The 27,149-nt window shown below is 34.3% G+C and overlaps 3 protein-coding genes across 3 annotated transcripts in view; 2 read left to right on the top strand and 1 right to left on the bottom strand.

Annotated features, from left to right (window-relative positions):
- Nucleotides 1-1,212: 1,212 nt before the first annotated feature.
- Nucleotides 1,213-3,889, bottom strand: LOC108907615 (methyltransferase-like protein 17, mitochondrial). The gene is made up of 9 exons (XM_018711357.1): nucleotides 3,799-3,889; nucleotides 3,588-3,747; nucleotides 3,129-3,528; nucleotides 2,897-3,056; nucleotides 2,648-2,791; nucleotides 2,518-2,589; nucleotides 2,323-2,464; nucleotides 2,134-2,272; nucleotides 1,213-1,461 (listed from the first exon to the last, which is right to left on the bottom strand). Exons 1-9 carry the CDS (start codon nucleotides 3,841-3,843, stop codon nucleotides 1,233-1,235), a joined length of 1,491 nt encoding a protein of 496 aa, XP_018566873.1. The 5' UTR covers nucleotides 3,844-3,889; the 3' UTR covers nucleotides 1,213-1,232.
- Nucleotides 3,890-4,345: 456 nt separating this feature from the next.
- LOC108907614 (xenotropic and polytropic retrovirus receptor 1) lies at nucleotides 4,346-14,675 on the top strand. The gene is made up of 10 exons (XM_018711356.2): nucleotides 4,346-4,414; nucleotides 4,469-4,622; nucleotides 5,000-5,250; nucleotides 6,436-6,697; nucleotides 6,771-7,138; nucleotides 7,312-7,459; nucleotides 7,515-7,709; nucleotides 11,724-11,890; nucleotides 13,457-13,590; nucleotides 14,435-14,675. Exons 1-10 carry the CDS (start codon nucleotides 4,346-4,348, stop codon nucleotides 14,673-14,675), a joined length of 1,989 nt encoding a protein of 662 aa, XP_018566872.1.
- A 1,419-nt stretch (nucleotides 14,676-16,094) lies between these two features.
- LOC108907666 overlaps nucleotides 16,095-27,149 on the top strand; it is a 50,379-nt gene continuing 39,324 nt past the window's right edge. The window contains exon 1 of the mRNA XM_018711442.1: nucleotides 16,095-16,331. Coding sequence (XP_018566958.1) covers nucleotides 16,172-16,331 — 160 coding nt within the window. The 5' untranslated portion in view covers nucleotides 16,095-16,171. The remainder of the gene's footprint in view (nucleotides 16,332-27,149) is intronic.

Here is a 27,149-nt window from a genome sequence, read left to right on the forward strand (position 1 = left end):
AATACAATCTTTTTGAAATTTACGAAAATGTGTTTCGTGAACAGTGTTAATTGTTCATAACAGATGTTCTGAAAAGCTGCATAAAATATACAGAGTTCTACGTAGTGTTATCTGAAATATCCAGGTTAGAATTTTGAAATAATTTTTTCTCAAAAACTAGGTTCGACCGTACAAAAAAAACTGCAGTTTCGTGTTCAGCACCATCGAAAATAGAGGGATAGACAAAATTTTGTGAAAATTGGAGGTGGTGCCACTAAAGTAAATAATTACCCAAGAATTTTAGATATTCTTGGGATAGAACAAAATTAAACAACATAACTCAAACTCACAAAATATTTTTGTGATTACATACGTAGGACATTATTCTGCAACAATGAATGTGTTAAATAACAGTGATTATCATTATTTATATAGCATAGAAGATTGTTAATCGCTTGGTATTTTATAAGGAAAACAGAAAATAGAAAAGTAAGTAGTCAAAATTATTGCGATAATTGCCAAAAATAAAAACCGTTTCTATTTTCCTGCTCCTTATATTTAAATTATGTGATTCTCGCAATATATTGAAATGAAATTAAAACCCGCGAATTGCTACTGCATGAACTTACCTTTCAATTCTCTTTTTCATTATCGATTATTGTTAAACGCAGATATTTATTAAGAAAATATGCAAAAAACATACATTATGTTTCGAAACGGTCAGCATTATGAGAAGAAAACGATCATTTTTTTATATTGAAAGCTGAACAGGGATTTCGGAAAAATTTTTCATGTTCTCTCACTCCATTTCTGTAAAAATATTTGAGAAATTTTATTCAATGATCAAACTATGGAGTGTATACAAGGAGTGACGTTTCCTCGTTAAAAAAAGAGCCGTTTCTTGAGTCGCGTACAGGCGGTACTGATGTAAGTCGAGTATGAAAAAGACGCGTGACGTAAGTGCAACATCGTTACTAGACTCTCCAGTACATCACCGCTACAACGTCGATTCCTTAAACTTTACTTTGGATAATAAAACGGGATCCGAATTTGTATGCGCTGCTCATGAGTCTATTAACAACCTGCCTGTTACTGGTGTTACAAATAAAATATTTCAACAAAAAACCTAGAAGACAATAAAGTGTGTGGAAGAAATGGCGGCATATTATTAACGTTCATTTCGGAACTTTGTCCAAAAAATTACACGGGCTTGGGTTAACAAATTAAACGATCCAAATGAAAATAGCTATATTTTAAGTATAATCGCCAGGTGTTTTTACACAGTCTTTACTTGGAGGTGCCTCAATGCCACCACCAACGACTTCACTATTACTACAAACGGTTTTTTCATTATTACTAATAGCGGTATCACTACTATTACTTTCTTCATCAGTACCATCGTTTTCACTAAAAGTTTGGAAATCGACTGTTACTGGAAGGAGATCGCCCCATTTCGACGACCTAGCGCAGTGGTACGTTATCCTGAAAAGAAGCAAATAAAACACTAAACATTAAAAAATCGCAAATAAAAACACTTTCTACTGGAGCTGATCGATTAAAGGAGTGTCCTGCTTTATAAAATCAAAAAAAAAACTTTTTTTCGTGATGTTCTTTAAAGGGGAAAAAGACAATTCAGCTTCGTAAACTTTCAGGTATATTTGAACTAGATTCAAAGAGTACAAAAAAAATTATAAAATATCGCGAATTTATCAGCCGATTCCTGAAATGCCTCACCACTGCTGTCTAATTGGCAGGAAAGATTCAACCTGTAATTCTTGTTTGAAATGATTTTTAATTCTCATATATTTTTCTTCTCGGTGAATCAAGAAAAAGCAGGAAAACGTGAAATTATTAATAATTTTTTCAGTTTGAAAAGAAAAACGTGTATTTAAAGCTTATTTAAAAAGACTTTTCTAATATTTTCAGTTACCTAGAAAAGAATTTAAAACTAAAGAGAATGAATAAGCTTTGGTTCGGTTGACAGTTTTTTTACTACCACTCCCGCCAATTTTCAAAAATCGAAAAAATGAAACTAGGAGAAAACTGGTCGAAGCTTTATAAAAAAAATATACTGTTTATAGGTACAAATAAATATTTTACTATTATTATTGCATGAATGGATAAATATTGCATATTGCTCGAAAATATACTTACTTTCCGTGTTTCGAAGCCGTAAATATGACTTCACTGAGGTTTCCTTTAGCCGTACACACCCGGCAAATGGTATGTTTCGATCTGACGAGGGTAGGTCTGACGATCCTCGGCCACCGGAGATCGTTTTCCCCTCGCATACCTCAAAATATTACAAAATACAAAAAGGAAATTCATCCTCGAGTCACTTACCCTTCTTAAGCACCACGTACGAATAAAGCTCGGTTTTGGACTGGGATATTTGGCCAACGGGCAACGTGAAATATCTTACTTCAAAATTACACGGCGTTCCGTCGTCCAGCAGAAATCTTGGGCATGTTTCGTCGTGGGGGCACTAAAATTGAGCGTTTACTTTCAGTAGTGCATTTCGTGAGATTAATAACTTACCGGACTGAAGACGTGACCTTTGTTCGATCCGTCTTGCACTTGAAGTATAAAGTCTCGTATTTCGTTGATAACCTGAAATCGTTACACGTTACGTACTTCTTCTTTTTTAATCGTTACTACAGAAAGTTACTTTAAAACCTGCGTTAGTCCCTTGCTCTACAATTACGAGATACCTCTCCGTCTTATTCCACAAGTTTACAAGAGTTTGGAGCCTGGCCTCGAGCGAAGGCAGTTCAAGTAACGAATAGGCACACGTTACCAAATCGTATGTTACCTGAAAAGCAAATAGTATGGCAACTTACTGATAAGTTGTTAATCTACAGTGAATGTCAGCGAAATGCTGCGGAGGCATTTCAGAACATTTTATTTTATATCGTACCTTAGAAGCGGGTAGGAACTGTCGATAAAACGTGCCTTTAGGAAGATTGCCCGTGCCTCTGCCACCTTGTAGTAATATTAGGGCTAGATCATTCATATCTCGAGATGAATCGACATTAAAATATTCAAAGATGTGATTCTTCCAATACATCTGAGCGGCCCTAAAATTGATATTAAACGTACTTCTGATTCTGATGGTGAACTGTACGTTAAAAGAGGGATAAAAATCTTACCATGATGCTGTACCGACACCAGATCCAAAATCGAAAAGGCTCTTAGGCTTAAATTCAGGATCCCTGGAAGAAATTTCACCAAATATTTTTATTAAAACTGCGTACTCGGGCGGTGCTCTAACCAGTAAATATAAAAGGGAATTATAAGCATCATAGTTAATAGGTTTCCAGTTGTAAATTTTTTCTCTTAAAATATTATTTACTTTATTTTGAACCATTTGTTGAAACCTCTTCTCGTCCTCCTCGTTTTCGATGATTATGCCTTCGAACTTTGATAAAACTTTAGCATGCATTTCTTGAGTTTTATTTTTAATTTCTTCCTTCTCCATGGGAGGCACTCTACCTTTTAAATGTCTACTTAACTTTTGGCTATTTACGTGCAGTGTTTTGATAGGATAATCTGTAAATTAAAAAAATATTTAGACCATTACAATTACCGGAAAGTACTATAAATCCTACCTTCTGTAACACATGCTATTGCTTTAACAAATTCTTCTGGAAGTGTTACCGTTTTGGGGTTCATAACACCCGGGTGTTTCCTTGGTCTAAAAACATTATCACTAATTTTGTTCAGGACATTTTCATCGGTCACGACAATTGGTCTAACCTTAACAGAGTACTAAAAAAGTGTGCAGTCAACTAACTGAAATTGAAAAATTGCTTTATTTACCTTGCAAACAAAATTTGTAAGAGACATTATTTTAAAAGATTGCATATTTAAGAGAAATCTTTACAATACTTAGGTTATGTTAACAAAAAATAGGGTTATATATGTAACCATGGACCATGTAAACTTATCTTACCGGATGTCAAAAATAATTGGTTCGTTAATTTGTCTCTTCAAACATACTCTTGTACTCGTGCCTGGTGCGGATTATGTGAGTCAAGAATAAACTATAAACAAAATTCATGGCTAATGCCATGTATTAAAGTTATCATGGTCATATTTGATAGCTGCCAAATTCTTTATTAAGTTGCACGTAAAGTAATTTTTATCCCTATCCAAATGACTGAATACCAGAACCTGCATTTTCTCGAAATGTCCCTGGTTCTGGTTGATAAGCTCAAGCCAACAGAAGCCGACGCATGCTTAAACGACCAAGCAGCGTCCCGACGTCAGTCGCCTTTTGACGTCTCGACGTGGGATCGACACAACTGGCCTCTCAAAACACATAATGGTTTTTAAATTGTTAACTAGTAGCATTTAGATCAACGCGATGAAGTTCGCAGAGCATTTATCGGCCCATATTACTCCCGAGTGGAGAAAACAGTACATAAATTATGAAGTAAGTTATTTTGGCCGACGTGTTTGAAAATATTCTATTTCAATTTGGTTTTAGGAAATGAAATCCATGCTCTACGCCGCCGTCGAACAGGCACCCTCTGCGGAGGTCGTAGAGCCTGAAATCCTCAGCAGGTATTTCGCTAAGTTCGATGAACAATTCTTCTCTTACTGTGATAAAGAGCTGGCTAAGATAAATACTTTCTATTCAGGTATGGGCTTATGTTTTAAGTAGCCCCACTAGTATCGCTGCTAGACCATTAATTTTTAATTTTATATCAGGTCACTAAGAGAGCGAAGGTAGCAATAAATTGTAAATATTGCGCAAGTTATGTCAGTGAAAATGACAAATCTTTTTATGGGTAGTTTTAAAATACGTATACGGAAAAATCATGTTAGAAGCAGTTATTTTTAAACTGGCTGCAAAATTGTCATTGCAACTTTAAACTAAAGAATTTTTATAAACATTTTAATATGTGCAGTGCCAGAATTTGTTAGATATTATAAATTTGTGACTAAATACCTAATAACTTTAGATAATCATGATTTTCCTGGAAAGGCATTTTGTTATGTCTTCTTGTAATTTCAGAAAAGTTAGCTGAAGCAACAAGAAAATACGCAAGCTTAAAAAGCGAGCTGAGCGAGACTAGGGATGTCCACTTCACTGGAAAAAGCAGATCTATCAAAAATAATATTTTACGCAAGAAGACCGTCCCTGCAAGAAAAATGCAAGAAATCAAATTGGCTTTTAGTGAATTTTACTTGAGCCTTATTCTGCTCCAAAATTATCAGAATTTGAATTTCACGGGGTTTAGAAAAATCTTAAAGAAACACGACAAGGTAAGTAAGCTTAGGCTAGAACAAGTTTTGCGGAAATACCTGTCTATTATATTGTTTTAAATAGAATCAGCAAAAATAATAAATAAAAACAGAAATAGTAACCTTACGCAAATTATCAAACTCTTTTATTTAACTTTAAGTCATAAAATGATAAAATAAAACGACCCTCAGCAAAATAAGAAGAATTTTAAACTATTAAGTTAAAGAAAAATATTTAAATGGAAGCCATAAAAACCAAACAAGTCATAAAGACTAGAGATGAGGCGAAAAGAAAGGAAAGTTAATCTATATTGGTTAAAATTGGAACAAAAAGCTAGCTACACAGAGTAAGGAACCGAAAAGTTCGACGTTTAGGGTGTCATCCTTATTAATAGACCAGGGCGGATCTTTTTTCAGGATTACCTTCAGTACAACTCGCATAATAAAAGTGTAGATCCCTAGATCTGGGCGAGGTCCGGAACATTTTCAAAATTGCAAAAATGTTATTTTAAAAAATACCTATTTTATCTGAGTTTGTTACTTATATCTTGGAACCTATGCATTTTGGAAGAATATTGAAGAGGAAATAAAGTTTTAGAACTGAATTCTTCACAATATATATCGTAAGTTAAAAATGTTTAGATTTATTGCCGATGTTGCAAAATAGCAGTAATTGCAAAATCTTTTCTTTCGGATAATTTTAATTGCTCCGAGAGCATTCTAATTTTGGTAAAAAAAACTTTAGAGTATAATAAAACGACACACTAAATTTCATTAAAATCGGTTCTATAGTTTTCGCAAAATAGTTTTTTGAAAAAAGAATTGAAAAATTTTTCGAATTTTCAAAATGTTGCACAGCCTTAAATAAAGCATCTATACTTGAACATTTTTTCACATAGAAAAGACCGCTCAACCTTTAAAATGGTTTTTGAGAAATTGAAGTGTCGCAGTGTCGACCGCATTCGACAAAAGACAGTCTCGGATAGCTCAGAGTATTGAGACATTAGCTGGTTTTTTACTTTTTCTTTAACATACCTTCGCAACGAACCAAAAAATCCACCAACATTTCCTCTTCCTCATCTTAGTTATTATTGATCCATTTCAAATCAATTTTCTTTAAATTATACTAAAGTAACCGAAATTGCGCAATCAATCAATGTTTGGATCGCATTTACGTCTGCATACAATCGTTATAAATATTTGTAGTTGCTTTCAATGGATTACGGTGCAATATGGCGGATAGAACACGTGGAAAGCTCGCATTTTTACAACAACAAAGACATTGACCGCTTGATTCGAGAGACCGAATCGACGGTCACCCAAGAACTCGAAGGCGGAGATCGGCAAAGGGCTATGAAAAGGTTAAGGGTGCCGCCCCTAGGTGAACATCAAAGCCCGTGGACAACTTTCAAAGTTGGACTTTTCTCGGGAGCCTTGATCATTCTTATAATTTCCGTAATTTTATCGGGTAAGAAAAGCTTTAATAGTTACACTCTTGTTTGCTAGGTGATAAGTAAACTTTGGATTATCATTTTTTTTAGGAGTTTTTCACAAACGACGCGATGACTGGCGCATAGTGACGAGGCTGTACAGAGGTCCATTCCTTATAGTAGAATTCCTTTTACTGTGGGGAATCAACATATACGGTTGGAGGTCATCGGGCGTCAACCACGTGCTGATCTTCGAAATGGACCCCAGGAATCACCTCTCCGAGCAACACATAATTGAAATGGGTGCTGTCTTCGGGGTGGTGTGGTGCATTTCCGTCCTATCCTTCTTGTACAGCGATCAACTAAGTATCCCAGCTTACATCAATCCGTTGGTGTTGATGATTGTCATGATGCTGTTCGTTTTAAATCCAACCAAGACGTTTAGGCACGAAGCAAGATTTTGGGCTCTTAGAGTAATGGTTTGTAATATTTAAATGATCACGATATAATAATAAAACTCAACTAATAGTCCGGGCGAATAAGGTTTTTTTTATGGGCTTAAAATTAAGTAAAAAATACTCAGACCACGATGCCTATCAACAGTTCCGTAGAGGGACTGTGTTTATCTAAAACCTAGGTCTGTTTGTTCTAGGGGAAAGCTCTTATGGCGCCATTTTTCTATGTTTCCTTCGCAGATTTCTGGGTGGCCGACCAGCTAAACAGTCTGGTGACGCTGTTCACGGACCTGCAGTATTTCGTGTGCTTCTACTTCACCAATCCGAGTTGGTCCGTTGGTGTAGGTTTGTATTCGCTGGCAGTGTCACAGGATAATATTAAAAATGCCCGTTTCGACAGATGCCAATTACTGCGTTGCCAATCACATGTGGATCAGAGCGTTCATGGCTTGCCTTCCGCCCTGGTTCAGGTTCGCGCAGTGCATGAGGAGGTACAGAGACACCAAGGAAGCTTTCCCGCACGTTGTCAACGCTTGCAAGTACGCCACCTCCTTCTTCGTGGTAGTGTTCTCGACGCTGAACAAAGTTTATGACAGTAAGCGAGTCATTTTTTCTTTTGTATTACCCTGATTTTGGCGATCTTAAAATATCACAAACAAGTAAAGTTATCGTTCAAAAGGGACATGTAGTTCCGAGCGACGTGTAAGGCTTGTACGGAATGCGATTCCATAGGCGTATCATTATAGAGAGTTATCAAGAAATTCGAGTAATAGAAGTTCCAATTATCAAGTAAAAATAACCTTAAATTCTCACTGGTAATGCTTCATAACAAGCTGAAACATTTTTGCTTTTAGCTGCTAACACAAAGGGCTTACAGTACATTTGTATGAGGGCAGTGATAACAGCCACTAACTGAAAGCAAATTCAAACAACTTGGCCAACGATGGCCAAGCTTATATGGATTTATTAAATACCTAAATATTGCAAACTCGTAGGAGTTATCAGTTCGTTTTTATATTTATAAGCAGAAAATGGTGATTAATCGACCGCAATCACGCAGCTTTAGATTAATTAGTAAGTTTAGATTTTCATTATAAGATAAAATGTCATAAGTCGCAAGCGCTAAGTGGAACACGAGGCTCATTTCCTTACGGCAAGGGATGAAGTGATTAGTTTCCCTGTAGTACTGCAACTCGAAGCATGGACTTGAAAATTACTAATTTTCTACAATTACAGAAGAGAAACGCTTATTAAATACTTTCCACGGATAGAATTTTAAGTCGGTCAATGCTGTCCGATCGGACAAGCCCTGCGCTCAGCGGTTACGACCGAACATTTGCATAACTTTAAAAATTCCCAAACACGTTTTCCTAACGCTACACTACCGATTCCTTAATATTAAAAACAATTAAATCTGTTTCATCCTGATTCTGGCAAAAACAATTTTTGTTCCTCACAACAAGACTCCCTTTTGAATTATGTTTTTTAATTTTAACCGAAACATGGTTCAGTTAAGGGAAAATGTAGTAAGCTATCGCAAGTGATGTATTGAGATTGACTGCCTGTTCCCCTCAGATCTATAGAATTAATTATAAAATATTTTCTGTAGAATTCGAAACTTTACCGGGTAATTAGAAAGAGAATAAAAGAAACAACCGCAGGCGTCTATTCTTTCAGAACAGAAAACTTTAGGTACAAATCTCTCATATCAGTTGAAGCAAAGTATATTCTGAAGATTCGCATGCTTTTTTTTACCACGAAATCTGAATCCAAATACGTGTTTGTCACGGTGTAGAACCTGTGGAAGGTAACCTCTTCTCTTATATGCAGGGTGTAAGAAGTTTCACTGCCATTACTTCAGCGTGAGATAGAGTAATTATGAATGAACAAAAAAAGTTGTATATTACAAGGGCGTAAGAATAACAGGTTTCAAAATACAGCGAATATTAATATTGGGGAGTTTCATAATAACACGACAACAACGCTACACATCTGATTCTAATGTATACCACGTGTGCACGCGGCAGACTTGTCCTACGGAAAAAATGTAAACAACTATTATTGTGAAACATTTAGTAAATTTTCCAGTTTTTAAATAAATAAAATAAAACTTTTTAACGATAATAATTATGTATCTATTGCAGGTTTTTAACATGGGGCATATGAATAACCTTTTCTTTTATGAACAGTAACTATTTCTGATGAAGATATTATAGGCCCCCAATATTTCATTTTAAATTCAATTCATATAACTATTCCTCCAGTCTACAAGAATGTTATTTTTATGTAATAGATACGTGTAGGTACTCTGGAAAATCTGTATTAACGTCGATGAAATTCAATGATCAATACCTACAGTATTTTTAATTGATAGTCATTTACCAGGTAGCCGCAATTACATGGAAAAACAATCTCGTTAAGACCTCTGGCGTATGTAGGCGTGCAACAGACCTTGACTTTGAACCCTTCCCAGGTGAAATCGATAAAGTTGCCGCAAAGTTTTTTTTTTTTACCACCTGCTACAATAAAGTACCATTGTAGAAATATAACAACAAAAGTATTAAAATAAGTTTTGATAATACTTTAAATTGAATAATTACGATAAGAATATTATTAATTACTATTAATATTAATTATATTTAATTAATTAATATTAATATTAGAATATTAACTGAATTTTAATATTTGTATTTTATAATTATACAGGATGATTCAAAAAACCGCTGACAGACTTCTAGGGTAGATAATACATGAAAAGTTAAGACGAAAAATTTTAATAAACATAAGGTCGCAAATGCCTTCTTAACGAGATACAGGGCGTTTCTGTTTCAAAAACTAATCAAAAAATGAAAACGAAAAGATGTACTTTAGTCCCTTATTATAAAGGATGTTTTTAAAAGTGGGGTTGTAATTTTACTAGTTGCCTATTTATATAAAAATGGAGCAGTATAACCAATAGTTATGAATAAAGTTTTATATTTTAAAGAAATTTTGTATTAGGTGCGTAATCATGAAAAGCTCAAGGGTTTTTAATGGCGTATTGTAATAATAATTATTATTATTATTAACGTTTTACGTCACAAAAAACGCCAAAATCAATTTGTTCGCCACTTATGGTATAGTCTTACTGAAGTCAGTTGAACATGTATAAAAACGCCTAGCAATAAAATTAATGAGTTTCATAGGCGTCCCTAAAAAAATTTTCTACTAAAGGTAAAAAATTATAATAATTTGTATATAATGTGTAGAATATAATATATATGTTACATGTTCATATGGCCAACAACATATTTTAATTATATATGTCCTCAAACAATTTTATTACATTGATGGTATATTTCGTTTTGTTCCGTTTCAAAAGGTCTCCAAAATGCCATGTTGTAATGATATTAGTAAACAAAATATCCGTCTTATTTCTCCCTTTCGCAATTGTAATATGAATGATTAATAAAAGGTGCCTATAATAAATTAAAATTACCTGAATCACACCAAATTCCGCATTACTGCACTGCACTGCTAGGCAATTCGTCAACTACTTGTCAACAACTGAGATTTATTGCCCAGTTGCCCAGTGCAGTTGTGTTATACACAGGTTACCCGCGCGCGTATTCTTCAACTTTTTTCTCCTACCCTAGACGAGAAAGAAAATCAGTTGCATATAATTTTGGTGAGTTTTATTCTTTGTTAACCAATATATTTTTAATATGCTTGAAAGACCTGTTTCGAACTCAATAGAAATCGCTGTTGTATTAAAAAAATAATGAAAAAAAATTCTTTATGGTTTCTACGTGCTATGTAACAGAGTCTACTGATGAGGTATGGCGTTTTTATTCAAAGAATTCTGTTTCTGTAAAATTAAACATTGTCAGCTATAATTCTAAAATGCCTGAACATTTCTATTTCAAATTTGCTATGCGTAGTTATCACCTTAAGACCAATGTTTGATGAACTGCTCAAAATTTTATGAGCAGCAGTGTCGTAGAGACGGGGTCAACGTGACACTTTTTTAAATATATTTTCTACGCCACTGTTAATTTTGTCAAAAGGGCACTACTTTCGTGTAAAGTGTTCAATTGTCTATCGAATTGGTCTCTTGCAAAATTTGGATTAAAGCAACCATTTTTAAGAGAAACACCTTTGTAGAAAATTTGTAAATCCAATTTTATTTTCATTCATTTTAGTTTCGCATAGTAGGCTTGTGCTATTCAAAATAAAATTAAACATCGCCTGTCACTAATGTCAATGTGTACAAGTGAGTTAAGTAAACTAGATTAAAAGCTTATTTTTGTCATTTTTACGCTTTAATTTTACGGAAACTTTGACGCCCTGTATCTCGTTAAGGTTTATTAAGACTTTTCGTCTTAATTTTTCATGTATTACTTACCCTAGAAGTCTGTCAGCGGTTTTTTTAATCACCCTGTATATATTCGTAAACGAATGGCCATGTAATTTGTTACAAGCAATATCAAGATACACATTTATTTATCTTCTGGTATTCTCATTCCTCACGGGGTCAAAAATCCCTAAGATTTACAAAAACTTCGGCGCCCTAATGCCATAAATCCCGATAATAACAGACATAACGTTTGATACACGGCCTTTTTTTCAGATGGTTCCGAAGCCGACGAAAATCCGTTTTTCTATTTATGGATATGCGCCTCGTTGATAAGTTCGTGCTACGCATACACGTGGGACATCAAGCTGGATTGGGGGCTTTTCGATGCCAAAGCTGGAGATAACAAGTTCCTCCGAGAAGAAATCGTATACTCCTCAACGGTAATCACGCGTTAATGATGCTCTAAATATTTTAGTATCCGCAATTTGCGCTTCCCGTTCGAACAGACAGAAATGTATGCGATTTTCTGATAGAAAATGGTTTGGCTGCCTGAAACATAGAATTTGCATTTGATCATTTGAAATCAGTCACAAAATTGAAGGGTAAAAGAATTTTTTCTTTGACCATCTTCCAGGAAATCAGGTAGTCCAGCGGAAAAATATTTCAGTTCCCTTTCGAAAGGTCCACGGACTTTTTTTCACAAAATGACCTTTTTGGTTTTGATATTCGGAAAATATTCTCGTTCTCATTCAATAGGAACATTTTTTTATTAAGTAAAAGTTTGTGTCTGATTGACCGTGACATTTGAAGGGTTATTTGTGCTTGAAATAGCACAAAGGGTGAATATAAAATGGAAATGCTTATCTTCAATTTTCACGTGAACGAGAACAAATACTTTTTACACGCGGGTATATTATTGCACTCACATATATTAATACTTTTTCTTTGGTATGTTTGAACCAAAACAAGTTAAAGTTACAAATCCATAAATGATAAACATTTATAAAATACTGAGTGTTGCAAGAATTGGTACATCTCTTGTATTTGAGAAGGAAATTGGATATTCTGGTTTGCTCAGTAGATCAGGGCCGATCTGTCGAAATATCTAAGTTCTTGGATGTAAGAAGGGGTAAGCTAATACCTTCAGTAGAAAAATGTTTAAAAAATTTTATAATTTAAAAAAAAATAAATAGCAAATTGATAAATGTAATCTAATTGTTTAAAAATAAAAAAAAGAGTGTCAACTTTAGAAATTTATTGTGGCCGTTCTTATCAACCGATTTCAATTTTTCAAAAACCGGTTGAAAGGTTGAGCGGTGTTTTCTATGTGAAAAAATTTTCAAGTATCTAGATGCTTTATTTGAGGCTGTGCAATATTTTGAAAATTCGAATTTTTTTTTCAAAATTTAAAAAAAAAATATTTTGCGAAAACTATGGAACCGATTTTATTGATATTTAGTGTGATGTTTTATTATACTCTAAAGTTTTTTTTGCCAAAATTAGAATGCCCTCGAAGCAATTAAAATATTTTTAAAAAATTATCCAAGAAAACTTGATTATTTTGCATTCTTTTCATCAACTATTGCTATTTTGCAACATCGGTAATAAATTTAAACATTTTTAATTTACAGTGTATTGTGCAAAATTCAATTCTAAAACTTTTCTTCCTCTTCAATATTCTTTCAAAATGTATAGGTTCCAAGATATCAGTAATAAAATAGATATTTTTTTAAATTTTTTAAACATTTTTGCAATTTTGAAAATGTTCCGGACCTCGCCCAGATCTAGGGATCTAGACTTTTATTATGTGAGTTGTGCTGAAGGTAATCCAGAAAAAAATTGCTTGCCCCCTCTCATATCCACCTTAAAACAGATCCGCCCTGATCTATAGTATCAATCCGTCAATGTCAACTGACATTTTTTGGAATTCCAATATTTTTCAACTTACTTTCAACAATTTCGCTATTCACATTACAGACAAAGCGTAATTGTAAAACTTTTTGCAGTGGTTTTATTACTTCGCCATAATTGAAGATTTCATTCTGAGATTTGGTTGGGCCTTTCTGATATCGATGACTGAGATGGGTTACGCCTTGGAAAATTCCATGGTAACAGTGTTGGCCCCTCTTGAAGTATTTCGGTAAGCTCTTAAACAATTTTATATTCCCAAAATCTAACTTTTTGGAATTGTACATTTTTACAAGTGAAATGAAAAATCTGACCTTACCTAAAATTGTCTTTTATCTAATACAAAGGGAAACTTAGCCTGACCTAACCTAAGTTAGATTAAGTCAGGTAAAGGATTTTCTTTGTACCTACAATATAACAAAGTTAGATTAGGGCAGGTTCAATTTTGTTTTGTATAAAACCTAAACTCTTTATGCTCTGATTAAATTCTAATATATCAAAAATTAGGGATGTTTGTCTGCAATTTTACTCTACAAACTCAAATTAATCACATTATTTCCTTATCTTTATGAAAACCCTAAACAGCCCTTTTATTTTCGGTAATTTGTACCTACTGTATTATTTATTATTACGATCAGAGCTTTGCTACCACCTACGGAACCCTCGAGATCCAACGGCTTAATATACTCGTACGCTGACATTTAACAAACAATATCCGTATGTTGGTTTGTTTGCCTTTCGGCACAATCAAACCGCCACACTTGACATTTGACGCAATAGAATTCTCAACGAATATAACCATTATTGTTCGGAGACACTTATAGAAATCTCTCAACTGGAGTTTCTTTATTGGAATCGACTTTTTTTTCTACCGAAGAAAATGTAGGATACAGGATGGTCCTTAATAGTATGACGGTTAATAAATTTTTGGTTTCGGAAGTTGATTTAGATTTTAATTTATGATACACAAAGAGGGACGCTTTTTTATCTAGTAATACTACTTTTATCGTAATAAAAACCATAAATCAGACCTACGACCACTAATGGTTGAAAGGCTAACTTATTTATTGTCCCAGGAGGTTCATCTGGAACTTCTTCCGCTTGGAAAACGAGCATCTGAACAACTGCGGCAAGTTCAGAGCGGTCAGGGACATATCCGTTGCTCCCCTGGACACCTCCGACCAGATGCTGATCGTGCGGATGATGGACGAAGAGGACGGCGTCATTAATCGAAGGAAAAGGAAGAACGCCAAGAAGAAAGAGGAGCAGCCGAGATTTACGCTGGGGGAGGGAGAGTCCACCGACGATATGGATTAGGGAAGGCGTCTGCTTAACGTCGTCGTGATCTATCTAATGTACCTACTTGAGTTTGTCAGATATAGAATGTACGTTTTATTTTTGTATTTGGTTAGAAATAAATGCCTAGGTCTTTCCCGTTTCAGGGTGTTGTCGTTTCATTGACCTGACATTCTGGTTTTCAGCGAAGAGAAGGATGCGATTATATTTCCCGCCAAAGGGGTAAGGTAAGTGATGTGAAGTTTTCGTTGAAGTCAATTATACAGTTAAAAATTACCTTGTTCACTTGGAAACATTGTTTTTATATGTAAAATGAGATGAGGCACATCAATTAAAGACAGAATATAGGTTTTTTAAATCCATAAATCTTAAAAATATAAACTTTATTGGTAATATTGCTGTCTACATATTTTTATAGTAGTGGTATAACGAGCAATTCGAAAATGACTGATGGTATCAAGAATATCCTTTCTCGGTACATTAAAAAAACCAATTGGTACATTAATAAATTCGCGTTTCGAATAAATAAGTTCGCCGAAACTGTTCTGTAATTTCCTAACCTCACAAAAGATTCTGTAAGTAAAAAATTACGATTTTATAAGCATTTCTCTAAGCTACATGTCTTGCAGAATTGAAAATTCTCTCCATCATTAATTATATTGCGCGCTCAGTTAGTTACATTCCTGGTAGAGTAAATATCATCTAAACTTTTTATCCCTCAAATATGGATAAGTTGAACTAAAAATAATGAAGGCATGTCCAATTTTGGAAGGTAAAAAGCAAAATTTCAAGTTAAAGCTTATTGTAGGTATGTGTTTGGAAAAGAATCTATATTGATTGGCAGATTTTCGTGGCAAATGTCAAAGGTTAAACAAACTTCGTGCTTGTTGCCGCGTTGTCATTTCTTAAGACTTGAGAATTCTAAACGAATGGCGTGACAACCAACTTGGAACTTGTTCCATCAGTGACATAGACCTGTTTGGCAAACGTAAGGTTTGAAATAAAAGGTATTTTAATTTAATTTTTTTATTTTTGACTTTCGACTGGTACCATTTTCATCCAAAATCACTCAAGTTTTCGTTACACTCCTTATAAACTTTGACAGATGGTGGCTTGATTAATTTCAATGATTTTCTCTTCTTCGAGAAGAAGGAAAGCCCGCTCCAAAAAAAGGCCATTCGTGCTATTGAAATGTATGTAACTACAAAATGAATCTTCATTTATCAAAATGATAGACCAATCAACGCGCTACATCCACGATTTTAACGAACTGATGAGCCAGCAATTAAAGCCCTAATTACGGCTCGAGAGGTGCTTTCCAAATAAACAAACAAACAACAATTATCAGACCGGGATTCGCTTATCAGCATAGCCGGTGCGAGCGCCGAAGAGGTGGCGCATGTGCGACGACGTCGCGATATTTGTAGCAGTTCGCTTCAGTCAATGAAAACCGTCAGTTAGAATAGCCGGGAAAGTCGAGCTTCGAAGTAGTGACGTACCAAGCAGCGCCCAATGGCATGCCCGGCTTGCTATTGATTGCTTGGGAAAATGGCAGATCTGTGAAAACATATGGAGTGAACCAAGCCAGAATCCGCAACATGAAATTCGCTTTTATATGTATCGCCGCCGTCATATCATGCAGTGTGTGTGCTTCTGGTGACCTGGAAATCTATCCCGGTGAGTGCCTTCCAGATTTCAAAGTTTTTCAGTTGATGTGTCGCAGCTTTTGTGCACACATGGATTTTTTGAAATACCGCCAAATAATTAGACACGTACTGACGGGATTTGAATCATTTAGTTGCGATTTCAAATTTAGTTTACGATTCAGTTTTACCTCGATGAACTCTCCTTTTTTATGTTATACAATTAACGCTTGTTTTGAATTTAGACCACAGAAAACCAAAATTATGCATGTACATAGAAAAAAAATATGGAATTTCATAATAATTATATTGTTGGTGATAGCTTATCAGCTAAGCAGCTGTAATTTCCATAACATTTAATTTACTGTCGTTTTGTAAACATGAGGCACTAAATGCAACTTCGATATGTTTAAATAAAGGTCATAAATTATTCAAACATCATCGACATGGCCAACTAAATTTGATTTTTGATTAAACAATAAGCGCTCACTTGAAGAAATATTACAATCTTACGTTAGTATCACTGAGAGAGCACCAAAAAACGATTAATAAAGAAGCATTAGCAACTACTATTTTAATTTGTGGAATTATACAATTTTCTGAGATGACCGTACCCAAATAGTATGGGAAAATATAAAATGCGTAGAATTGGTAAAGTAAAGACAAACGATTTAATGAAGAAAGAATATTCAAAGACTATATAAGACACTTTACGTCATCTTCAGTAGCTGGTTGTGACAGTCCTGTCCCGATTAAAGAAAAGGGAACAGAAGCTCAGTTAAAATTCTCGAATTATTACATCGAGAAGAATGCACTTGTCAGGATACTCCAGATTGATTTCAAAACATACATAAAAAACTTGATGGATAAAACTAGTAAAACATTCTTGTTTGATATAAAATCAAAACCAGCTTTCGGATGTCATTAAAATTTCTCCACGTTTCTTCTTCATCCGATTCTTTTAATTTGCTGTGTTTCTTAGAAAGACACTTTATCAGATTTCAATTAAATCCTTGCACGTACTTTTTCAGCTAATTAAAACTGTTTGAAACTTGAATAGTATCGTCATAAATTATATCAAAACTTTAAAGCGTATCAAAGGGAAGATCAATTTGATTAGCAACATGGTAGAAATGTAACTAGACGTACAAAGCGGAACGCGATATTTTCCAGTAAAATTCTTTTGAGAAAATAAAGTCTCTTGGTGTAAGAAACTCTAAAGTATGTAAATTTTATGTCTCCTGTAATCAACCTACAGATTTGACTACCATCAGTCACGTATTTCATTTTACAAAGCAACAAACGGAATGAGCTATTCTTTGTTGTCACATCACTATGCAAATTATTGCTTCCCATTCATACTTTTCATCGACGTTGTTCTATATGTCCAATAACAAAGTATGCTCGAGGAATTTGCGATTATTTTTTAGATTACAAACTTACTTCATGATAGGGATTTCCTCAAATTACCTTGTGATCCAGGACCCACTCTGGTTCCAACTTAATCTTAACGTAATTAAAAAAAAAGCAATGTTGGTCCCTTCTTGCCAACAATACCTTCGTTATTTATAACCTCAAGGGACAAGCCTGCTTCCCTTTTCCATTATTGGTCCCTGTAGAATAAAGTAACTGCTTTTCTTGTTAAGAGTTCATAATGAACCCTAAAATAACATTGAAACAAAATAAATGTCCTGAACATCACAATTGGAGGAATGAATTTCTCATTTAATGTGAATCAATGAAAATTATTTATTAGAGGCATTTTGTAAAGCGTTTCAATTTCTACTTTTGTCAAAATCTTCGACTTCTTTGATTTTTTAGCGAACGTCTAAGATTTTGATGATTTACTTTTCAAATATAGTTTCAATTGATACACTTCAAATACAAACGCCTCAAATGCGCTACCGCCTGGACTACAACTAGTAAATTATGAATTTAAAGAAAATAGTGCAGGCTTTGGAGAAGCAACGAGAAATATCTCTCCTTACGAAGGCAGTTCATAAAATTCCCTCATAAAACCCCCATAAAACCGCATGTGTATGTATTTACTGGCAATCTTATCCGTATTACACTAGTCTGAAAGAGCGAATCTGCTGCGATCGAAGGAAAATCCAACAATACGAACCGAAGACGTTTACATTTCACGCAACGGAGATAAAGAGAAACTTTATCACTCCTTCACTACCTTACCAGTTCGGATGTCGTCCTGCCTAATGAGAACGGCAATTTCCGCTCACGATTTTAGAAAATTGCCCTCAAAAAGTTGACAGAAGCCGTTAAGAACTTTCCACGAACGTGATCTCTAGCGGTATTCATTGCTCCGTCATTTATTAAAAGAAGAGTGTTTTATAGTCGCAGAGCATGACGGTGTAGAATGGGAATTCGGGGACGAAAATATGGCACCCGACTGCATTTTTACGCAGAGGGGTTTTCTGGCTCGATGGGCACGTAAATTGTGGAGGCGAGCTGCAGTTAAGTGTTTAATTCGTGTGGGTTCAGAAAAACAGGAGCACTGTAAATGATATTGATGATAAAATTATGTTGACGTAGATTATATGCTGACTTTAACTTTTTAATTTTTTAATAAAACACAATTTATTCGAGATAACTAGATATTAAATATCAAATTAGACATGTTACGGTTGATAATAAAAAAGAATGTGAGATAAGTGACCACCTCATGCAGTTCTACAAGCCTTCAATCTTACAGCAAAATTTTCCATCACGTGTTCACATAATAGTGGTTCAATTTGAGTCATTTAATTGGATTCTCTATCTATTTCCAATTTATTTTTGAAAAAAATGTCCACCCCCGAGAAGGGGTGTCAACCCCCAACAGGGTGGAAGCGTCAATCGGGGCTATGTCACTAATGTTCATTGACCTTTTCTCTAACTATCTGCCAAATTTCAAGTCGATCGGTTTAGTTTCAAAAAACGTGTACCTATAGATTATAATAAAATGATAAATACAGACAAAAATAGTATGATAAACCATTAAAAAGAGAGAAAATTTAAAAAACTGGACAGAGGGACAGAAGTATTTAATTAAAAGACACATATTACCTATACTATATATGTGTACGCCTATAAATCTCTTCGTGATACGAGGAGCTGCTTCATCTGCCTACGGAAAGACAAAATACTTGGTGTTCCTTTTATATTGTTAGGGATTTTGTTAAATATCTTCGCAGCGTTATACGAAAAAGAACCTTGAAGTTGAGCAGATTTGTGTTCTGGAACCAAGTACAGGTGTCGGTATCGGGTGGAACGGTTGTGTACTTCACTGCCTTTTACTAGTTTGTTGCACAGATAAACAGGAGAATTAAATGTTTCAGTTTTATAATCTATGCAAGACAAATGTAGCCCATACATTTCTTTTAAATATAACCATCTGGATTCCAAAAACTTATGTGATCAAAATTTCTTTGATGTTCGATGATATCCGCAGGTTTTCAGAGTTGCTGACGACAAATCTGGTACGCGTTGGATTATATACAGAAAACTTATCCTCTTTACAAAAAGCAAATATTTTCACAAACAAAAACGTTATAGAGCATCATAAAATAGACAGAAAATTGAAATACGCTGATCTGATTTAATCTAAAGTAAACTGTAAATCCTGAGGCATACCAGTTGTTCCAGTTCCAGTCAACTTTTTATGGATAAAGCTATCACTTATCAATGTGTGACGTAAAATATCATATTATCTTATCAATCCATGTATAATTTCATTAATGAAAGTGATACAATATAACTGACTTTTCCGTAGAAACAAGAGACTGTATGTTTAATATCGTCATTTACCATGATTGCGATATTCATGGTAAATGACTATATTAAACACGTCCAAAATTATAGATTACGCAATACTGAAAATGTATACTTGTACAGTAATTGTAATTATACAGGGTATCCGAGAAAATGTGGGAAATCTCTCGAAAAAATGTTATAGGAACTTATCATCTTACTTTTTCATGTTCTGTCTGCACCCGAGAGATTTCCCACATTTTCTCGAACACCTTGTATATACGTATTGGTTCAAAAAGTTTGAAACTCGTTAATATTTCAAAAAATGATGTTGAAAAGCATAAAATAACAGTAAAGTATAAATTATGGCATCTTAAGGTACTGGTCATAGTTTTAGACATCATCTGCAACCATGGCTCGAGATACAGAGCTAATGTTTTAAAGTTGAGCTGGCGTGATGGTTGGAATGGTAGGAACCTACTTACAAGGACAGTAAAAAGGTAGAAATTAAAAAGATAAACCCACCAACGCACACAACTCATCGTTCTTAAGGATTAGCCAGAACACCTCGAATACAAACGATGTACTTCGTTGTCTTACGGGATATAACTGGAATTGTACCTGCAAGCTCCTTCGAGACGATGAATTCGCAGTAGCTCTCCAAGGAATCAAATAATTTCAACTCTCGAGATAGCCGTTTGTAGGAGAGTTTTGTGTAATACGCGCCCTCTGCTGACCTCGATTCAGATTTGATAAATTGGGAGCATACGTTGCACTGTCGAGCAGCTGCAACCATAAAGTTTATTTCAGCTAGGTTTAAGAGCGAAGCCTCTTCTAGATTTTATTGTCACGAGCGCATGTCTCAACTCATCTCATAAATACGCGAAATGTGCGAGGAATGTGTGAGAAACCGAATATTTCTTGGAAATTAAGGAGCTGGATTAGTCGAAGACAAGAGATATAGTAAAGAAAGTATAACTGCAACAATAACAACAAATTGGATTGATGCCATTTACTGCTGACATATTTTTTATTGATCCACCTGAACAAGTCTGTCTTCTTTTATTTTATTCTTTCAAATATCTCCGCAAGGAAAATCGAATTGTGTTAAATCCGAAACAATTGAAAATCCTCTTACATTGAAAATGCTCGGTAATGATGGGATTCTCTTGCTCGAACGTTTTGAGATTAATATACCTCCAACATGAACTAACCGAAGCTAAGAAAATCTAAGTATTTTTCTTTCAGGATTATTCTATAGTATATAGCAGTCTAGTGCAAAAGTTGAAGATATTTGTTGATTAAAAACATGTTGCTGGCGTTAATATATTTCTATAACACGTTTCAGTTTCTTCGTAATTTCTTCAATACAGTCAGAACAACGACCTTTTAAATGTAGTTCCATTTGAGGAACGGGACACTACGAAGTCGACGATAAGGAGAACAGTAATCATGATGTTTTTTGGTTTCCACTCTTCCCATCGGTCAAATCTTACTCCATGCTATTTCTTCCACTTCCCTAAAATCAAGAGACCAATTAAAAGGACTAACATATCATTTAAACAAGAGGAATATATGTATAATTTATTTAAAATCATATCCAATAGATATCAATTTCGATGGGCATCAATGAAAATGATATGCTTGCGATATTACAATAATTGTTAAAAATTTTATGAATTAAAATACAACAACCTGACACGAAGAATAACAAGGGCTTTGGGACCGCACAGGGCTTATAAAATAAATTTTGGGATTATAGAGGTGTAAAATTTTGCCTTCAGCTTTAACACGCCAAGATACTTTGAGAATAACTGAACTCTAAGGGAAATATTTTAACCGCCTGAGCGTTTTCACGGTCTTGTGCTTTCCTTTAGCACCTTTTTATCCCCAAATTAAATGTATTTTCCACCTTGCTTCGCGTCTTGCGTGAGCAGAATATTAAATATTCTCCTTTAATTACAGCAATTATATATCTGAAAAATACCTACTTACTCTTAAACTGCCATCTGAATGTATTCGAAACGTATAAATTGTACGAAGCAAGACCGATACGTCTCAGAAATAAAAGAATGAACGTGATTGCACAGTCATTGAATTCCGTCTTGGAAAATTGTATCAAAACCCGTTTGCAACATACATTATTCAAAAGGGAGCATTTAATAGCTCGAAACTGCGACATTTAAACTTATTTCATCCTCATTTAAGTTTTAAATCAGAACGGGGTAGAAATTTCAGCGTAAAACAATATTTTTTAGCAATTAGTACTAGAATAACAGAGTCCTTAGAGTCCTTGATTATTTAGCGTCCTGCAAACTCGTTATGTTTCACTTTCTGCTTGTACAAGAAATAACGTGGACGAAATGTTAAAATTACAATCACAGGTCTCTAGAAATGTGCGTATAATTGTGAATTATATTCGTCTTTCGTGTTTAAAACGTTTCTATCCGCAAAGTTCGGGCATAACTGTAAATTATTGTCCGCGTTTCTTATATCACAAAATGAAATGAAAATAAGTATTTTAATTAAAGGTGAATTAGAAGAAATTTCTTCTACACTTATACTAATCTAGTGAGACAATGCGACAGTGAAGATAAAAACAAAGTGAATGAATGAAATTAATAATTACATTAAAGAGATACTTTTTCACAAATTTGGATGAATCATTTCCAGTCAAAACTTTTGCACATCTATAGCTAACGCAAGCAGTTGCAGATGGAAATATTAAATCTGTTTGATAATAGTCTAGAGTATTCTACGGGAAAAATCAAAGTTATCATCAATTTCCATTGGAAATGGGCCTTCCAAATCTATAAAACAATATTCCTTCCAGATATCACTGTTTAGTCCCGGACTGTACTGTAACAAATTTAATGTATATCCTGAGAAAATCTTCAGTAAATGATCAAAAACTATTTCATGTTGAACTGAAAATCTGAAATTTACCTTTCCGTTTATTTGGACAGGTGAAACCTAAGCGAAAATCTAAATACATTTTCCCTTTACAGTCAAGTAAAATGAGATAGCAGAGTTCAGTGAGCAAAGGTCATTCCACAATTTATTTTCAAATTTGCACCTACTATTAATCATCTCGTTTGACTCATGTACATGTAGAGATATAAAAAATAGAACGTTGCGTGAGTTCTGGGGAGATTGGATATTCGAGACTAGGAAAATCACACCCTGAAACAGCGTATACCCAAACATATGAATGTAGAGTTGGCAACCTTTCCTCGAATAAACACAAAAAAAATTTTGCCGTAAGTTTTCGGTTTGTGGCCAATTCTACATTTCTCTGAACGCCAGGACGACGCCTCTTCATAGGCTGTTTGGAAAAGGGATGATAATAGAAATTCAAAAGTTAATCCAACATTATTAGGACTGATTTCAACAACAATACAACAATTTTCGACATTTTCAAAACAGTCCTGGATTACTTTTATTGAAGGAAATGTGGGAAACATAAAAATTTAACTTTTATTCGCTATACTTTTGAATATAAAATAAATAATTAGAAATAATTAACTTTAAGTAGTCAAGGAATATAATTTTGAGCCCCAGTACAGACTGCAGAGATAAAAAATAAGCTTCCGGAGCTTTTAAATGTCAAATAATAAATAATCATTCTGGTTTTCAGACTCCTTATAAAGACGCTGTTTTATTTTGTGTCAGAGTCTAGCCACTAATACAAAACGGTAACCAAAGTCTCCTAAGAACTAAGATAATAAAAATAAGTTATTTTTGCTTTATTATAAATGAACCAAAAATAAAGGTGATGTTCTTTCATGAAAATCGCCCTGTACATCCTAAACGTCTATTTAGGTACGTCAGTATTATACTGAAAACAGCCACAATAACCGACCAAATCTTTTATTCAAAAGAAGACGTAATGTCCATAGGATGAATTGAATGAGATCACAATTACGTAAGCTTTTCTGTATACACAGCCGTCTCCTCAGGCAAACGGTATTATTCCTTTAATAGTAAAACACCCTCTTTATTCTCCTTAAACTGTGTTATATAACTAAGCCGATGATTCGCCTCATTAAAAGCGAATTGGCTAGACGACGACAAAAGGATTTCCTGAAGAGTATCGTTTGCTTTGTGTAATTGAGTTCCATTCCAACTTTATTTTTGAGGAGAAAATGAGACGTAAAATGCTGTTTCTCTAATTATGGCATTATCTGATCTACAACAATGTTACTTTTTAATAAAATTATTTTGTTTTTCTACGTATCTTCTAAGTTTCTAGTCTCAGGATCTGAAAGTCAAAATGTTTTTCGTTGTTCACGTTTCAGATAAAGACATTGTATTTGCAGTGTTATCGATTGCATCATCTACGCTGTCGCTAGCAGATCTGGATAATCACCCACACGTCGAAACCTTTTCAATAGGCTGAATTTACCAGAAAGAATATAATTGCCTTCCCAAAGGACTGCTACTTTGAATCTTTCCAAGAAACTGTAAAAATATTCTTTCCGGACCGACCTATATAAAATTGTGTTTATCATAGACCGTATTGATGTTATAAATGAAATATTTCATTCACTACTTGGTCATTATTATTCCTGAGTCTTCTACGGTGAATGTTTCAGACGTGTCTTAATGTTGGTTGTGAAAATTAGTCCCAACCTGCCGAAATTAAATGTATCACCCCAACAACCATAATTAATTACGATTAATAATTCAGAGGGGCAAAGGGAAGGATTAAATCATTAGCAAAGGTCTTGAACGCTGTTGCTTTGTTTCGTGCCTCCAATCTCTGATGAATGCTATGTTTATTCGCTTGAAAATGTTGTTTCGGATTTTGGGTGTAAACATATGCAAAATTTAAAGCTTGAGGTTGACAATCTTACCACGCCTCCATTTAAATTAACCCAGCTACCAGCTGTCAATGTTTGTCTTCGAGCTTGTGGAACACCCTGTATAGCTGTGTACTTACTATTCCTACATTGTAGAACATATATCTCTAGCTTAAAATAAGAAGCACATCTTCCAACGTTCCCCAGACAGTATGCAATAATATTAGTGGACGTCAAGCATATTACGTTCAATAAAATAACACGGACGTGCTTGGCTGCTGTGTCAGGTATGGTTATGACGGCCTAGCATAATTTTATATTTCCAACAGTTTTCTACTACCTGTTATACTTAGTAGTGTTATGTAGGTACACTATGAGCTTACTTTGTGTGCAGTATAGCTGTAATATTCTTTTAAATTCGACGTGAAATTTATCTCATAAAATTTGGAGAGCTGCCAATAATGTAAGTTTCCCCTTCATTTAAATATAATACCTGCCGGATTGAGTGTCCCTCTCCCAATCAATTTTTCCACTTTAATTTATTGGCAAGGGCTCTTGACTATAACAGAAACGCTAATTAGAACAGAGGCTACAAAATTGCTGAATCAAAATCCAATTTGAAGTGGCGAGATACCGTTTCCGGAAAGAACGTCTTAAATTTATTATCAAATGTCGATTTTTGATTAAGAAAACTTTGTATCTAACTGGCATTTCTTTAAACTAGTTACTTGGAAACGACGTACCAGAACCATTTCCTATATTATTCAATATTAAAGGTTTTCCCTGTCAAATTGTCGACGTTTCGATACCTTTATTGTGTCTTTCTCAAGACTGCAGATAAACCAATCAATATAAGAATTACGCAATTCTTGCCATTTCGAATATTTATAAGACTGGGGATTTTTTTACCCAGATGAAGTACAACAAATTTGCACCTAAAGGCAACATCCAATCATTGCACCATTTTGCAGTGTTGCTTAGATAGGCTTGGAGCATAGCAGAGTCCATGTGGGGATTCGCATAGAGCTTGGCATTATCAGTAGGAAGAAACTCACGAGTTTATATGGTACAAAGATCAAACAACGAGCACTAAAACAACAGCGGTCCCAAAACCGATTCCTAGGGCACACCATAGGACTAGGACACCAAAAGTTCTGTCGCGAAGAATAAGACGATAGATTTCACTACAGAGTTTGTCCCTTTCTTGAATATTGGAGGTAAAGATGATTGCTTCCAGATATTTGGATGTACAAGCTTACATAATCACAGATAGAGGTAGAGATTTGTGAGCAGCATTTCTTTAAAAATTGTACACCCAATCCGTCGAGGGCAAGGGACGAATCATTTTTATTTCTTTGAATGTAAGCCTCGATTTTTGATTGAGGAAATTGAAGTTCGCCGAAAATATTATTAGAAACAGTATCAATTTCTTGCTGCACAATATTTAATTGCCATTTCGATATTTTAACTCTATCTATAAACAAATGACTAATAGGTCGATAGTCGTATTATACTTAACCCACTTCAGTGTTTGAAAAACCGCTAGATTAAAAATAAAAATAGTTTCCATTGCCTTTGAGTGCTGCCTCACATGAATTACGGCATTTACTTCATATTATCATTAAAATATCCGGTGTGTGGTCTGATAAAACCCTGCATGTTCGCTATGAATAATGTATTTCGATAATAAAGCGGCACTACCGAAATATTCGGTACGTCTTTCGTGTAATTCGATACAAAAAATATGGACTGAAGTGCTGTAAGCTATTTTTAATAATATCGTATCGTTATTTTTAAATAATATATTTAGAATGATAGAAAAATTAGAAAAAAATACTGAAATACAGTCGAAAAATGAAAAATATGAAACAATTATTATTATTATAATTAAAATTATATTAAATCTAACCCTTTTCACAATCGCTTTCATGAGTAGCATTGACGCAATCAATATTTTATTCAAATGGGAGAAAAATTGCATATATACTCCATTATTATTTCTACAAGTAGTTTTATTCCTGTCTAATTTATAAACGAATAAGTGCCTTAATCATTTATTCTTCAGCTATACATTTATCATACAATCTCAACTCAGTGTGAGTCTATTATATTATTCATCAAAGAAACAGATTTCCATACTATAGTCCTTTAAATTTGAGCCTAAAAAACTTATGCCTGCAATAAGTCACAATTAAGATACTGGAATGACCTAATCTACAATTCAAGTTACTATTTTGGTAAAAAAAAACCTCCAAGTTAACATGCAAATTGAGCTACCTCACACAAGATTGAAATCAGATAAG

Source organism: Anoplophora glabripennis, unplaced genomic scaffold, assembly GCF_000390285.2.
Source record: "Anoplophora glabripennis isolate ALB-LARVAE unplaced genomic scaffold, Agla_2.0 scaffold51, whole genome shotgun sequence".
Lineage (NCBI taxonomy): Eukaryota > Metazoa > Arthropoda > Insecta > Coleoptera > Cerambycidae > Anoplophora > Anoplophora glabripennis.

What these genes read in the sequence shown, in the direction of transcription:
- LOC108907615 (XM_018711357.1), bottom strand. Translation starts at nt 3,843, where the DNA reads ATGCAATCTTTTAAAATAATGTCTCTTACAAATTTTGTTTGCAAG. An exon ending in TTACAAATTTTGTTTGCAAG is followed by an intron (nt 3,748 to 3,798) that starts GTAAATAAAGCA and finishes ACACTTTTTTAG; the next exon opens with TACTCTGTTAAGGTTAGACC. An exon ending in GGTGTCGGTACAGCATCATG is followed by an intron (nt 3,057 to 3,128) that starts GTAAGATTTTTA and finishes TATCAATTTTAG; the next exon opens with GGCCGCTCAGATGTATTGGA.
- LOC108907614 (XM_018711356.2), top strand. Translation starts at nt 4,346, where the DNA reads ATGAAGTTCGCAGAGCATTTATCGGCCCATATTACTCCCGAGTGGAGA. An exon ending in GATAAATACTTTCTATTCAG is followed by an intron (nt 4,623 to 4,999) that starts GTATGGGCTTAT and finishes TTGTAATTTCAG; the next exon opens with AAAAGTTAGCTGAAGCAACA. An exon ending in AATTTCCGTAATTTTATCGG is followed by an intron (nt 6,698 to 6,770) that starts GTAAGAAAAGCT and finishes CATTTTTTTTAG; the next exon opens with GAGTTTTTCACAAACGACGC.